This window comes from Aotus nancymaae, unplaced genomic scaffold (assembly GCF_030222135.1).
Source record: "Aotus nancymaae isolate 86718 unplaced genomic scaffold, 86718_ANA_hifiasm-v0.15.2.pri h1tg000018l, whole genome shotgun sequence".
Taxonomy (NCBI): domain Eukaryota; kingdom Metazoa; phylum Chordata; class Mammalia; order Primates; family Aotidae; genus Aotus; species Aotus nancymaae.
Window position 1 is genome coordinate 2,499,465 of NW_026988430.1, and position 14,983 is coordinate 2,514,447.

The 14,983-nt window shown below is 48.9% G+C and overlaps 1 protein-coding gene and 1 pseudogene across 1 annotated transcript; both read left to right on the forward strand.

The window, feature by feature from the left end:
• The first annotated feature begins 3,114 nt into the window (after positions 1-3,114).
• LOC105714457 (collagen alpha-1(XVIII) chain-like) lies at positions 3,115-4,068 on the forward strand (annotated as a pseudogene).
• Positions 4,069-5,681: 1,613 nt separating this feature from the next.
• LOC105714430 (B-cell CLL/lymphoma 9 protein-like) lies at positions 5,682-10,060 on the forward strand (the record flags this gene model as incomplete). Its single annotated transcript, XM_064378088.1, is given in 7 exon segments — positions 5,682-7,212; positions 7,215-7,829; positions 7,832-8,312; positions 8,314-8,581; positions 8,583-9,375; positions 9,378-9,854; positions 9,857-10,060. Coding segments are annotated over 7 exon segments (4,260 nt in total), but the record flags the coding sequence as incomplete, so codon positions are not given.
• Between the last annotated feature and the right edge of the window lie 4,923 nt (positions 10,061-14,983).

Genomic DNA, 14,983 nt, shown 5'->3' on the forward strand with positions numbered 1-14,983 from the left:
TCGTCCACCTCCAGTGCGGTCAGTGCCTCCTTCCCCAGCAGTCCCTCGAGCAGCCTGGGAAGCATCCCTGCCACCGTGCCCGTGCAGATGCCAAAGTCCAGCAGAGTCCAGCAGGCGCTTGCGGGAGGTACCCCGAAGCCAGAGCCAGAGCAGGTCATAAAGAACTACATGGAAGAGCTGAAAGTGCCCCCAGATGAGGACTGCATCATCTGCATGGAGAAGCCGTCCGCACCTCTTTGTGTCTTTGATCTAATTAAACCTACTCGGCTGTGTTCATACGCATTGCTTTCTGTCATCATACCAAACAATCTCTCAAGACTACTTTGTGCTGCTAGTGGGCCGAGGACTCTCACCAGTGAATTGTGAAGTCTTTGCCTTCATTCTGACCAAGAACAGGAAGCTCAAGTATCTGAACGTATCCTGCAACCACATAGATGAGGGCGCGCGCCATCTGCGTGAAGCCCTGGGCCGCCCAGACATGGTCCTGACGTGTGATTTATGCTCATTGTAGAAAAGCTGAAAAATGAATAAAATAATGCTGTTATTTAATTAGCCAGTGATAAACTAGTAACAATTTGTGTGTTACCTCTTAGTATTATTGTTGCATTAAAATGCATGTACTTCAATAAATGTATATTGTATACTGCAAAAAAAAAAAAAAGGTGGTTGACCTTCGTGCCTTGACAACCTTTACTCCATTCTCTTTCTTTACCTCTTGAGTGAGTGGCCATGAGCTGGGCTGCAAGTGTTCTGCGGAGCAGCCAGGGAGCGGGCGCTACGGGAGCGGATTGTTTTTGCCCAAGGATAGCTCCGTGTCTCTGCCAGGCGGTTTCCAGGATGGCAACTGTCAAGGGTGAACTTATTAAGAATGTCGCTGAAGAGAAGGCCATTCATCACAATAAGATCTCCATTGTAGGAAGTGGATCGGTTGGTGTGGCTTGTGCTATCAGCATCTTATTAAAAGGTTTGAGTGATGAACTCGTCCTTGTGGATGAGTTTTTCCATGGTTGCTTTCGCGATTAGGGAGACTGTCCCACATCTGGCTGTCTGCAAGCTGGAGCCCAGTGGGGTCGATGGTGTAATTCTCAGTCCGAGAGGCAGGGCAGAGTATAATCAAGGGCCCCATGGTGGCAAAATCAGCAAGGACTGCAGAAATTCAGAGGTAATTTTTTTTACTTTTTTTCTTTCTATTTTTGATTATTGATTAATAATTCAATCACTTCCTCAATCCGGAAGTGATTACCCATCACTTCCAAAAACGGAGAAGGACAGCACAAAAGAGGAGGCACCCAAGAAGGAGGCTCCAAAGCCTGAGGTGGAGAAGAAGGAACCTGCCGTTGAAAAGCCCAAAGAATCCAAAGTTGAAGCCAAAAAGGAAGAGGCTGAAGATAAGAAAAAGGCAGCCACCCCAGAGAAGGAGGCTCCTGCCAAGGCGGTGGTGAAGGAAGACGCTAAACCCAAAGAGAAGACAGAGGTGGCCAAGAAGGAACCAGATGATGCCAAGGCCAAGGAACCCAGCAAACCAGCAGAGAAGGAGGCGGCCGCGGCAGCACCGGAGAAAAAAGACAGCAAGGAGGAGAAGGCCACCGAGGCCAAGAAGCCTGACGAGAAACCCAAGACAGAGGCCAAAGCCAAGGAGGATGACAAGACCCTCTCAAAGGAACCCAGCAAACCGAAGGCAGAAAAGGCTGAAAAATCCTCCAGCACAGACCAAAAAGACAGCAGGCCTCCAGGAAGGCCACAGAAGACAAAGCCGCCAAGGGGAAGTAAGGCAGGGAGGAAGAAACGTCCGGAGCAGCCAAAGAAACTCAGAAGGGTCCCAGAGCTCAAGAATTAGAGTAACATAATTTTCACTTTTTTCCCCCTTGAGGTACTAAAAAGTGATCAAATCATCACAGATGAAGGTGCCTGTAACAAGACATCTGGTTCCAAAGGGACCTCAATGAAGGTCAGAGCTAACCATGCTGGGGGGTCTGAGTCTGTCCACCCTTGCCCCCGGAGGGCCAGAGGGAAGCATTCATCAGGACGTCGTAGGTGCAGTCCTGTGAGACACTCCCTTATTGCACTTAGAAATGAGTAAGGCAAACAAACTGACAAAAACATATCCCGGGCCAATAATCTCTGGCTTCTCCATTCCTTAGCCAATCAGAAAGACGATAGCCATCATACATCGGACTTGATGATAAAGGAACGCCTGGCCAGTCACTTCAAATTGACACCTGGGGCTCATTGAGCTCTAGTTCAGGATGCGAGATGTATACCTCAGCCTGTGGGACTGGGAGAGAAGGCCAGGAAAAAAAGGCAGCTCCCTTCCTTGAAGAAACCTGTGATGTATTTTGAACTAATCCCATAAACAAATGCAGGATTCAGCATCTCCAACAAGACTCTAGTTAGCCACCTCCTGACCTTGCGTACGTAGCTATGTCAAGCTGCTATTCAACACAGAGAACTCAACTTTCATGTGATGAATTCCTGAGGCCCAGGGGAAGTGTTGTAAGTAATATTGAATTAAGAAATATAATTTGGGCTGGTCGTGGTGGCTCATTCCTGTAATCCCAGCACTTTGGTAGGCCAAGGTGGGCGGATCGCTTGAGGTCAGGAGTTTCAGAGCAGCCTGGCCAAAGTGCTGAAACCTTGTCTCTACAAAAGTTACGGAACTGGCCAGGCGTGGCGGTGGTCGCCTGTGGTCCCAGCTGCTCGGGAGGCTGAGGCAAGAAAATCACTTGAACCTGGGAGGTGGAGGTTGCAGTGAGCCGAGATTGTGCCACCTCACTCCAGCCTGAGCAAGAGAGTGTGACTTCATCTTAAAAAGAAAATCAAGAAAATGCGGAAACAGCAGTCAAAGGGAGGCTAGACTCTTCTAGTGGTCACTCGGGGAGCCATGAAGACAAAGGAAGACTGGGGTCCTTTTGCTGCTGCCTGGGACTCTCCAAACCCACTCTGCTCCTGGGCTCTGGCCACGCTGTCTCAGCTTTGGACCCTTCCAGACATGCTTTTTGCCCTTCTGCCTCCTACCTTTGCTCACACAGTTCCCTTTTCCTGCGATGCCTTTCTAGCCCATGTCTGCTCATTAAAATATACACATTCTCCCTTTAAAATGGGCCCCCTGGAACCATGGGTGCCTCCTCAGGGGTGAGGCTCTGGGCCACGTGCCAGGCTGTGCTGGGCCAGGTGCCTGAGGTGCCCAAGGGCTGGCTCATCTTTGTGGCTGAGGAGGAGGAGCTCTACGTCCGTGTGCGGAATGGTTTCAGGAAGGTCCAGCTGGAAGCCCAGACTCTACTCGCACGAGGAATGGTGGACAACGAGGTGGCCGCCTTACAGCCCCCCATGATGCAATTGCATGTCAGCAACCCCTACCCCTGGAGGGATCACCCCCATCCCACTGCACGGCCCTGGCGGGCAGATGACATTCTGGCCAGCCCCCCTCGCCTGCCCAAGCCCCAGCCGTACCCCAGAGCCCCACACCATGGCTCCTATGTGCACCTGCGGCCGGTGCACCCCACGAGCCTGCCTGCCCACACCCACCTCAATGTCCAGCCTCTGCTCCACCTGGTCGCACTCAACAGCCCACTGACGGGCAGCATGCAGGGCATCCGCAGGGCCAACTTCCAGTGCTTCCAGCAGGCGTGGGCCGTGGAGCTGGCAGGCACGTTCCGTGACTTCCTGTCCTCGCGGCTGCAGGACCTGTACAGCATCGCGCGACACGCTGACCACGCAGCCGTGCCCGTCGTCAACCTCAAGGACGAGCTGCTGTTCCCCAGCTGAGAGGCTCTGTTCTCGGGCGCCGACGGCCTGCTGAAGTCCGGGGCACGCATCTTCTCCTTTGATGTCAAGGACATCCTGAGGCACCCCACCTGGTCCCAGAAGAGCATGTGGCACGGCTCAGACCCCAGCAGGCGCAGGCTGACCGAGAGCTACTGCGAGACGTGGCGGACCGATGCCGCTTTGGTCACAGGCCAGGCCTCCTCGCTGCTGGGCGGCAGGCTCTTGGGGCAGAATGCCGCCAGCTGCCACCATGCCTACATTGTGCTCTGCATCGAGAACAGCTTCATGACTGCCTCCAAGTAGCTGCCGCCTGGATGCGGAGGCTGGAGAGGACGTGCCTGGAGGGAGCCCCCACTGCGGGCAGGGAGCGGCCGGCAGCCCCCGCCCCAGGACCTGGCCGGCATACTTTCCTGTAGAGTTCACGTGTCATATAATCCTCCAGAAATAAAAGGAAGCCAAATAGTGTATTTTTTAAAAAGTCTAAAAAAAAAAATTGTTAAGCACAATTCTAAAAGTGACTATATAATTGGAAGTAATCCCTTCATCCTCCGCCCAGGCCTCCCGCTCCTGAAGCTGCAGGCTGCGCCATTATGCCCGCAACCGACGTAGGTTCCGCCGATTCATCCCCCGGCCTCCCCCAGCTGCCCCGCCACCCATGGTTGCAGAGGTTCCCTCGGCAGGGACAGAACCTGGCAGCGAAGGGCAGCGGGCTGAAGACTCGGGGCAGCGGCCCAGATGACGCCACCCTTCTTCTACCGAAGGCGGTTCGTGCGAGGCCCTCAGCCCCGCAACCAGCAGTGGCCTATAGAGGGCACTGATGGGGTAGAACCCAAAAAGACGGCCCCATTGGAGGGGTGCTTCCCCCTTTTTTTTTAATCACCACAAAAAATTTTGTATGGTATTTTTTGTTTTTTTTTTAAGTACATACAAAAGTTGCCCCCTCCACACTTGAGTTCTGCCCAAGACTTGGGTCCTCCCCTCCAGGAAGGAGGCTGCCCCAGGCCCTTGGGGTCAGGCCCAGTGACCTCAGGCTGCCTCTGCAGGAGAAAGACTGTCCCTGGCCCGGTGGTCCCATCTGGTTCCTGGCTCCAACCCTCACGGGTACCCATACATGTCTGCCAGCCGGGTGAAGTGGGGCCCCCAGGATGCCTATGACATCAGCCAGCTGCGTCACCTGACAGCACTGAGCCTGCCTCAGGGGCTGCCGCCACTTCGCAGAGATGCCCCACAGGGCCGCCTGCACCCCCCAGCCACTCCGAGCTCTGCCCACCAGCCCCCTGGACACCACCGCCAGGGGGAGACGCTGCACCGCCGCTGCCACTGGCCCCGGCCCCGGCCCTGGCCCCGACCCCGCGGGGCTAAGAGCCGCCCGGGACCCAAGCCCCCTCCCCTGCTCCACGCCTCCTTTCCTCTCCCCCACTCCTACCTCCAGGGACTGAATGTGGGACTAGTTGGTGTCACTTCTACTTTGACCTAAACATTCTCATCTGTTTGGGTGGCAGAGATCATTTTTGGAAAGTTCTTCTGTGTCCTGATGTAGAAGAAATAGCAAATTGGACATACTGAAAGACGAGGGTCATCTTTGAAAAGGGGGTTCTTGGACGCCTCACCTCCAGGATGAGCACTGCAGTGTCGTGACCCTTGGGGTTTTGCGTGCCCTGGAGATGGGAGATTTTCCTTTGGCAGCAGGAGGCACGCCCCCGGAGAATGCTGGAGCTGCAAGGGGAAAGGACCCACTTCCACAGCGAGAAAAACAAAGAGGAAAAAGACATACAGGCAGCCAGCACTAAGAGACGTGCCCTGCAAGCAGTGGGCCTGTGCCACTGCCCCTAGCAGCTGTTTCTGCTGCAGCCCCAGAGGGACTCAGTGAGCCTGTCCCGTCTGTGACTGCAAGCTCAGGATTTCAATTAGTGCATACCGGTAACCCTAAAGTAAGGAACTCTCCATCAGGAAACACACAGAGTAGCCCTAAGTCAAAGCAGGAGGTAATGGTCTGTCCTCCTACAGTGATGTCCCCATCTGGAATCCCCCAGCTGGATTCCAAATTCTCCAATCAGGGTAAACAGGGGGGCTCAGCCAGCCAATCCCAGCCATCCCTCTGTGACTCCAAGAGTGAGGGGCATACCCCTAAAGCACTCCCTGGCCCAGGTGGGAGCATGGGGCTGAAGAATGGGACTGGAAATGGTGCCAAGGGCAAGGGGAAAAGGGAGTGAAGTATTTCCGCCGACTCCTTTGATCAGAGAGATTCTGGGACTCCAAACAATGAGTCTGACATTAAAGAATGTAATTCTGCTGACCACACAAAGTCCCAGGATTCCCAGCACACACCACACTCGATGACCCCATCAAATGCTACAACCCCCAGGTCTTCCACACCCTCCCATGCCCAAACTACTGCCCCAGAGCCCACACCTGCTCAGAAGACTCCAGCCAAAGTGGTGTATGTGTTTTCTACTGAGATGGCCAATAAAGCTGCAGAAGCTGTGCTGAAAGGCCAGGTTGAAACTATCATCTCTTTCCACATCCAGATCATTTCTAACAGCAAGACAGAGAGAAGCACAGCCCCTCTGAACACACAGATATCTGCCCTTCAGAATGATCTAAAACCTCTCCCACAACAGCCCCCAGTTCCAGGCAACCAGGACCAGAATTCTTCCCAGAATGCCAGACTGCAGCCACCTTCACCAGTTTCGGCACCAGCACCCAAGCCTGCCACACCCCCACATCCCCTGGACTGGGAGAGTCCTGGGGTAGAAAACAAACTGATCCCTTCCGTAGGAAGTCCTGCCAGCTCCACTCTACTTCCCCCAGATGGTGCCGGGCCCAACTCAACGCCCAACAATCGGGCAGTAACCCCTGTCTCCCAGGGGAGCAATTGCTCTTCAGCAGATCCCAAAGCCCCTCCGCCTCCACCAGTGTCCAGTGGCGAGCCCCCGACCCTGGGAGACAATCCCAATGGCCTATCTCAGGAGCAGCTGGAGCACCGGGAGCATTCCTTACAAAGTCTCAGAGATATCCAGCGCATGCTTTTTCCTGATGAGAAAGAATTCACAGGAGCACAAAGTGGGGGACCCAAGCAGAATCCTGGGGTATTAGATGGGCCTCAGAAAAAACCAGAAGGGCCGATACAGGCCATGATGGCTCAATCCTAAAGCCTAGGTAAGGGACCTGGGCCCTGGACAGATGTGGGAGCTCCATTTGGCCCTCAAGGACATAGAGATGTGCCCTTTTCTCCAGATGAAATGGTTCCACCTTCTATGAACTCCCAGTCTGGGACCATAGGACCTGACCACCTTGACCATATGACTCCCGAGCAGATAGCGTGGCTAAAACTGCAGCAGGAGTTTTATGAAGAGAAGAGGAGGAAGCAGGAACAAGTGGTTGTCCAGCAGTGTTCCCTCCAGGACATGATGGTCCATCAGCATGGGCCTCAGGGAGTGGTCCGAGGGCCCCCCCTTACCAGATGACCCCTAGTGAAGGCTGGGCATCTGGGGGTGCAGAGCCATTTTCTGATGGTATTAACATGCCACATTCTCTGCCCCCGAGGGGCATGGCTCCCCACCCCAACATGCCAGGGAGCCAGATGTGCCTCCCTGGATTTGCAGGCATGATAAACTCTGAAATGGAAGGGCTGAATGTCCCCAACCCTGAATCTAGACCAGGTCTTTCTGGAGTCATTTGGCCACATGATGTGCCAAAAATCCCAGACGGTCAAAGTTTTCCTCCTGGCCAGGGCATCTTCAGTGGCCCTGACCAAGGAGAATGCTTCCCAAACCCCCAAGGATTGTCTGAAGAGATGTTTCAGCAGCAGCTGGCACAGAAACAGCTGGGTCTCCCCACAGGAATGGCCATGGAAAGCATCAGGCCCAGCATGGAGATGAACAGGATGATTCCAGGCTCCCAGTGCCACATGGAGCCTGGGAATAACCCCATTTTCCATCAAATACCCGTTGAGTGCCCTCTGAGTCCTTCTAGGGGAGACTTTCCAAAAGGAATGCCCCCGCAGATGGGCCCTGGTCAAGAACTTGAGTTTGGGATGGTTCCTAGTGGGATGAAGGGAGATGTCAGTCTGTCAACATGGGATCCAACTCTCAGATGATACCTCAGAAGATGAGAGAGGCCTGGGCGGGCCCTGACGAGATGCTGAAATTATGCCCAGGTAGCTCAGACATGCTGCCTGCTCAGCAGAAGATGGTGTCACTGCCATTTGGTGAGCACGCCCAGCAGGAGTATGGCATGGGCCCCAGACCATTCCTCCCCATGTCTCAGAGTCCAGGCAGCAACGGTGGCTTGCAGAATGTCAGAGAACCAATTGGGCCCGACCAAAGGACTAACAGCCAGCTCAGTCACATGCCACCACTACCTCTCAACCCTCCTAGTAACCCCGCCAGCCTCAACACAGCTCCTTCGGTTCAGCACGGCCTGGGGCAGAAGCCCTTGGATATATCTGTGGCAGGCAGCCAGGTGCATTCCCCAGGCATGAACCCTCTAAAGTCTCCCACGATGCACCAAGTCCAGTCACCAATGCTGGGCTCACCCTCGGGAACCTCAAGACCCCCAGACTCCATTGCAGCTGGCAGGCATGCTGGCAGGCCCAGCTGCCACTGCTTCCATTAAGTCCCCCCCTGTTTTGGGGTCTGCTGCTGCTTCACCTGTCCAACTCAAGTCTCCATCACTTCCTGCCCCATCACCTGGATGGACATCTTCTCCAAAACCTCCTCTTCCTAGTCCTGGGATCCCTCCAAACCATAAAACACCCCTCACCATGGCCTCCCCCGCCACACTGGGGAATGTAGAGTCAGGTGGCCCCCCAACTTCCTGCAGACAGCCAGCCTGCCTCTGTGAATATGCCTGGAAGTATTCCCTCTAGTAAACCTTACACCATGCCTCCAGAGCCCACCCTGTCCCAGAACCCACTCTCTATCATGATATCTCGAACATCCAAGTTTGCAATGCCCAGTTCCACCCCATTATACCATGATGCCATCAAGACTTTGGCCATCTCAGATGATGACTCCCCTCCAGCTTGTTCTCCCAACTCGCCATCAATGAATAATATGCCAGGAATGGGCATTAATACACAGAATCGTCAAATTTCAGGTCCAAACTCCATGGTTCTGATGCCAACCCTCAGCCCAATTGGAATGACCCAGCCACTTTCTCACTCCAATCAGATGCCCTCTCCAAATGCCATGGGACCCAAAATACCTCCTTATGGGGTCCCAATGGGGCCTGACTTGATGTCACACAATCCTATCATGGGGCATGGGTCCCAGGAGCCACTGACGGTACCTCAAGGATGGATGGGCTTCCCCCAGGCCTTCCCTCCAGTACAGTTTCCCCCACAGCAGGTTCCGTTCCCTCACAATGGCCCCAGGGAACACAATGGTCAGGGCAGCTTCCCAGGAGGGATGGGTTTCCCAGGAGAAGGCCCCCTTGGCCGCCCCAGCAAACTGCCCAAAAGTTCAGCAGATGCAGCACTTTGCAAGCCTGGAGGCCCCGGGGGTCCTGACTCCTTCACTGTCCTGGGGAACAGCATGCCTTCAGTGTTCACAGACCCAGATCTGCAGGAGGTCATCCAACCTGGAGCCACTGAGATACCTGAGTTTGATTCTCCCGCATTATTCTATCTGAGAAGCCCAGCCAGACGCTGCAGTATTTCCCTCGAGGGGAAGTTCCAGGCTGTAAACAGCCCCAGGGTCCTGGACCTGGGTTTTCACACATGCAGGGGGTGATGGGTGACCAAGAACCCAGAATGGGACTAGCACTACCTGGCATGGGAGGTCCAGGTCCAGTGGGAACTCCAGACATCCCTCTTGGTACGGCTCCATCCATGCCAGGCCACAACCCCATGAGACCACCAGCCTTTCTCCAGCAAGGCATGATGGGACCTCACCATCTGATGATGTCATCAGCACAATCTACAATGCCCGGCCAGCCCACCCTGATGAGCAATCCAGCCGCTGCCGTGGACATGATTCCTGGCAAGGATTGGGGGCCTGCTGGGCTCTACACCCACCCTGGGCCTGTGGGCTCTCCAGGGATAATGATGTCCATGCAGGGCATGATGGGACTCCAACACAATATCATGATCCGCCACAGATGAGGCCCTGGGGCATGGCTGCTGATGTGGGCATGGGTGGATTTAGCCAAGGACCTGGCAACCCAGGAAACATGATGTTTTAAGCTGCTAAGATTGGATGTGCCGATCCTTGTCAAGATGAGATTCCAGGTCCTGAGAGCTGCTTTGAGGGAGTTCCAGGAGTACTTAACTATTGGTCATGCAATAGGAGAACAGAGAGACCCAAGGGCTGCTGTGGGGGAGGGGGGAACTTGAAAACGTATGGATTTACCTGAAAGCCAATTATTCATTTAATCAACAGGTGTGTTTTTTTTAAGATTTATTTTTTAAAAATTATTTTTGTGGACTTGGGTTTTCGATGATGGCACCTACTTTTGCGAATCTGTAGCCGTGCTTTGAGAATGGCCATCGGTCATATGTTGCACCATTCCCCGTATGTTTACATCCTTTGGACTGGCTTCCCCCAGGATTCTTTTCTGTTTTTGTTTTTTGATTTGGGCTTTATTTTTTTGTGTACTGTACTATATTGTAAATGGGATTTTAGTAAAGACTTTAGTAGAGACTTTAAATTGGGGCAACAGGAGAACAGGAATGCTGGGCTGTTTAGGTGGAGAATCCATCTCCAGACCTTTGGAATATTTTCATTCAATGCCAGTGTATAGACAAACCAAACAATGACCTCAGAGAAGAGTATTAACGAAAAGCACAAATAAAGGAACTAAGTTCAGCGAGGGCTGGGGGGCGGGGGGGAGGTTTTACTTTTTAAAAATAATGACGCTTAAGACATTTGTTTTTCAGTTCTAGTGCTCTTCAGCACTGTCTGTCTCCCCATATACCAACCCGCTGGCACATTTTTCTGTTTTTTCTCCCATGTTGCTGTCTCCTCAGTTAAGTGTTTCCTTCCCTTGTGCCCCCCGCTGGTGACCCTCTGCTTCCCTCTCTCTTTCCCTTTGGCAGCTGCAATACACGGTGTTAATTTGGGGGAAATAAATCTAGCAAAGCCTTGCCTTCTGTGCCAAGCGTCCTCCTGGCTCTGGGAGGGAAAGGTCTGTCCTTGGGATGCTCTCTGATCTTTTTTTCCCCTGAGTCTTTCTCTTCCCCATCGTACCCTTCCCGACCCACCTTCTTTCTGTTCTCTTTTTGTTAGGAGTTCCTGAGTGAATTTTTATTAATGTGGGAGTGGAACAGATGCTAAAAGCTATCCAGGATTTTGTTTCTGTTTGTTTTAAATTTTATGCTTCCTTCCCTTTCCTCCCCGTTCCATGCGTAAGACGTTCTGTGTAACCTCCATTAAATTTGGTACAAAACCACTCACCAGAGCTGTGGCATCAGAAAAATAAAATATATTGTTTCTTACAAAAATATATATATATCAGTAGCATTTGTATATGCCAAAAATCAGTGAACAGTCTGAAAAATAAATTTAAAATGTAACCCTATTTACAACAGCCACATATGAAAGCAAATACCTGGAAATTAATTTAACCAAAAGAAGTGAAGGATCTCTATAAGGAAAACTTTATAAAACAATGATGAAGGAAACTGAAGAGGACACCAAAGAAGGGAAAAGTATTCCATGTTCATGGATTGGATGAATCCATACTGTTAAAATATCTATTATACTTATTCAGTGCAATCCATCTCAAAATACTAATGACATTCTTCACAGAAATAGAAAAAATAATCCTAAAATTTATGATGAACCATAAAAGACTCAGAAGAGCCAAAACTATGCTAAGCAAAAAGGGCAAAACTGGAGGAATCACATTACCTGGCTTCAAATACTACTGCAGAGCTAGAATAACCAAAACAGCATGGTACTGGCATAAAAATGGACACACAGGCCAATAAAACAGAATAGAGAGTCCAGAAACATATCCACACACCTACAGTGAGTTCATTTTTGACAAAGGTGCCAAAAACATACACTGGGGAGAAGACGGTCTGTTCAAATAAATGGTGCTGAGAAAACCGGATATCCATGAGCAAAAGAATGAAACCAGACCGCTATCTATCACCATCTACAAAAATCAAATGAAAATAAACTAAAGACTTAAATCTAATATCACAAACTATGAAACTAATACAAGAAAGCATTGGAGAAAATCTCCAGAACATTTGGTCTGGGAAAAGATTTCTTGAGCAATATCCACACAGGCACAGGCAACGAAAGTAAACAAATGAGATCACATCAAGTTAGAAATCTTCTGCAGAGCAAAGTATAAAATGAACAAAGTGAAGAGACAACCCACAGAATGGGAGAAAATATTTGCAAACTACCCCTCTCAGAAGGAATTAATAACCAGAACATTTAAGGAACTCAAACAACTCTAAGAAAAAAATCGAAGACAGGCAGTAACAAATGCTGGCAAAGGCATAGAGAAAAGGAAACCCTCATACATTGTTGGTGGTAATGTAAATTAGGGCATCCACTATGGAGAACAGTTCCCCCAAAAAACTAAAAACTGAGCTACCATATAATCCAGCAGTCCCACTGCTGGGTATATACCTAAAAGAAATAAAATCAGTATATCAAGGAGATATCTGCACTCCTATGTTTGTTGCAGCAGTGTTTACAATAGCTAGAATTTCGAAGTAATCTATGTGTCCCTCAACAAACAAAGAGGTAAAGACAATGTGATACATATAAACAATGAAGTATGATTCAGACATAAAAAATGAGATCCAGTCATTTGCAACAACACAGATGGAACTGGAGATCATCATGTTAAGTGAAATAAGCCAGGCATAGAAAGACAAACATCGTGTGTTCTCACTTATTTGTGGGATCTAAAACTCAAATCAACTGAACTCATGGACATAGAGAGTGGAAGGATAGTTATCAGAGGCTGGGAAGGATAGGGGGTGAGGGGAGGTAGGGATGGTTAATGGATAGAAAAAAGTAGAAAGAACACAAAAGATCTATTTGATAGCGCAATAAGGTGACTACAGTCAATAATAATTGTATAAATAACTTTTAAAATATAATTGGTTTGTAATTCAAAGGATAAATGCTAGAGGAGATGGATACCCCTTTCTTCATGATGTGCTTATTTCACATTGCATAACTATATCAAAACACATCCTGTATCCCATAAATATATACATTTGTGTGCTTACTATGTGCCCACAGAAATTTCAAAAAAGAAAAATTCACAAAGCTATTAAAAGGTGAAGAAAAATCAAGAAAAAATGATTTCAAAATGAATGCCACAACAGTCTCCTGTGGTTGACATTATTCTTAGTTTTACCATGAAGTCTAAATATATCCTTGGGCCCCTGGACTAATATGAGCTTAGTATACCCTAGAAAATTGAAGACTAGTAAATGCAGCAAAACTTACAAAACAGAAGCATATTATCATATAGGGCTCTCGTGAAGTCTGCTAAGATTTAATGTAGTACCTGTCATAGAGTGAGCCCTTAACTGTTGTGGGATGTGGTATAGCATAGTACTGAACAACTTTACAACTGGGCCATGCTTTTAAGGGCTTTGCCTTTGATTCTCATTACATTTAATTTAAAAATCTGCATGCTTATTTTAACTGTGTAATTATTCACCACCATATTTATTGTGTAACACTAGCCAATCAACAATAAGGGATGAGAATCTCTGCTAATTAAACAAATTACCCTCCTATCTTTTGGAACACAATTGAGTCAATTATTCACTTTTTTTTTTTTTTTTTTTGAATTTAGGAATAATTTCTACTACTAATTTATTCTCAGTGGAATTTGGCATTCAAATAAGAAATCAACAATGATGATAATAATTGGAAAGTGTGAAATTTAACAATCCTTCCTTTTTGATCAGTGAGGATTTTTTTTTAATTTTACTTAAACATTTTAGATTTAGCCTTCAGCAATAAAATTAGTTAACATAAGGAATGCTTACTAACACAGGCATGTGCACACGCACAAGTCATGCCCATATAGAAATGCTAGTTTTAGCATGCCTATTGAATATTGATCAAAATTGCCTGAAATTATCAGGAAGAAAAATATATATATATAAATAAAACTTTTGGAAAGTTTAAAACTGTTTCACTGTATCTTGTGTATAATCTTCTACCTCTCTTTTCACAGCAACATCTCAGAGGCGAAGAGGGTCAGTGTTTCTTTGATGAGTTTCTCTAAAGGTGGCAATAAAATGAATGCCTTGCAGTGTCCTACTTTGAAAGCCATATGCCTAGGGAGACTGAGAGAATCATGGCATCCCCAGAACACTTCCTTAGTAGCCAAGGACAGCATTTCACCTAGAATGAATCCTCCTTGCTGGGGGAAAAATATAGCAGGCATAGAGAGATATTTGTCATTTGGTGACGCCTCTGAGTGGGAATGTCTGAAGCTCTAATGAAGTGCAAGGTCCATTTCTAAACAATAGAAACATCTTACTGTAAAAGCACATGGTATCAGGAGTTAAGAATTCTGATGACACCACATAGGAAAACATGTGACAATGTGATCACCAGTCTTCTTAGATGACCTTGCAGATGGCTATTACTGTACTGCTGAAGTCCAGTGCCCGTGATTTATGTTTCCCCATTGTGTTATCAGCTGAAAAATGTATTGCCACAATTACAGCTAAAGGCACTAACAGAAAAATTATCTTCTGGTTGGATGCACATATTTTCAGTCTCAACTTCCAAAAATTGGTCATTGAGCAGTGTGAGTTTCTGTCTTTCTGTCTCAGCTTTCACCTTTATTTCATTGTAGACATCTGAGGTGTATAGAATGAATACCTCAGAGTTCTAGTTGCCCTTGTGAAGTTGTTGTCACACACCATTTTAATAAGAAAGTATGCCTGGCTGGGCACAGTGGCTCATGAGTATAATCCCAGCACTTTGGAAGGCAGAGGCGGGAAGATCACCAGGTCAGGAGATAGAGACCATCCTGGCCAACATGGTGAAACCCCATCTCTACCAAAATACATAAAATTGGCTGGGAATGGGGGTGTGCATCTGTAGTCCCAGATACTTCGGAGGCTGAGGGAGGGGAATTGCTTGAACCTGCGAGGCAGAGACTGCAGTGAGCCAAGATCGTGCCACTGCACTCCATCCTGGAAAACAGATTGAGACCACATCTTAGAAAAAAAAAAAGAAAAAGAAAGTATGCCTAATATCAGAAATCAATTTTG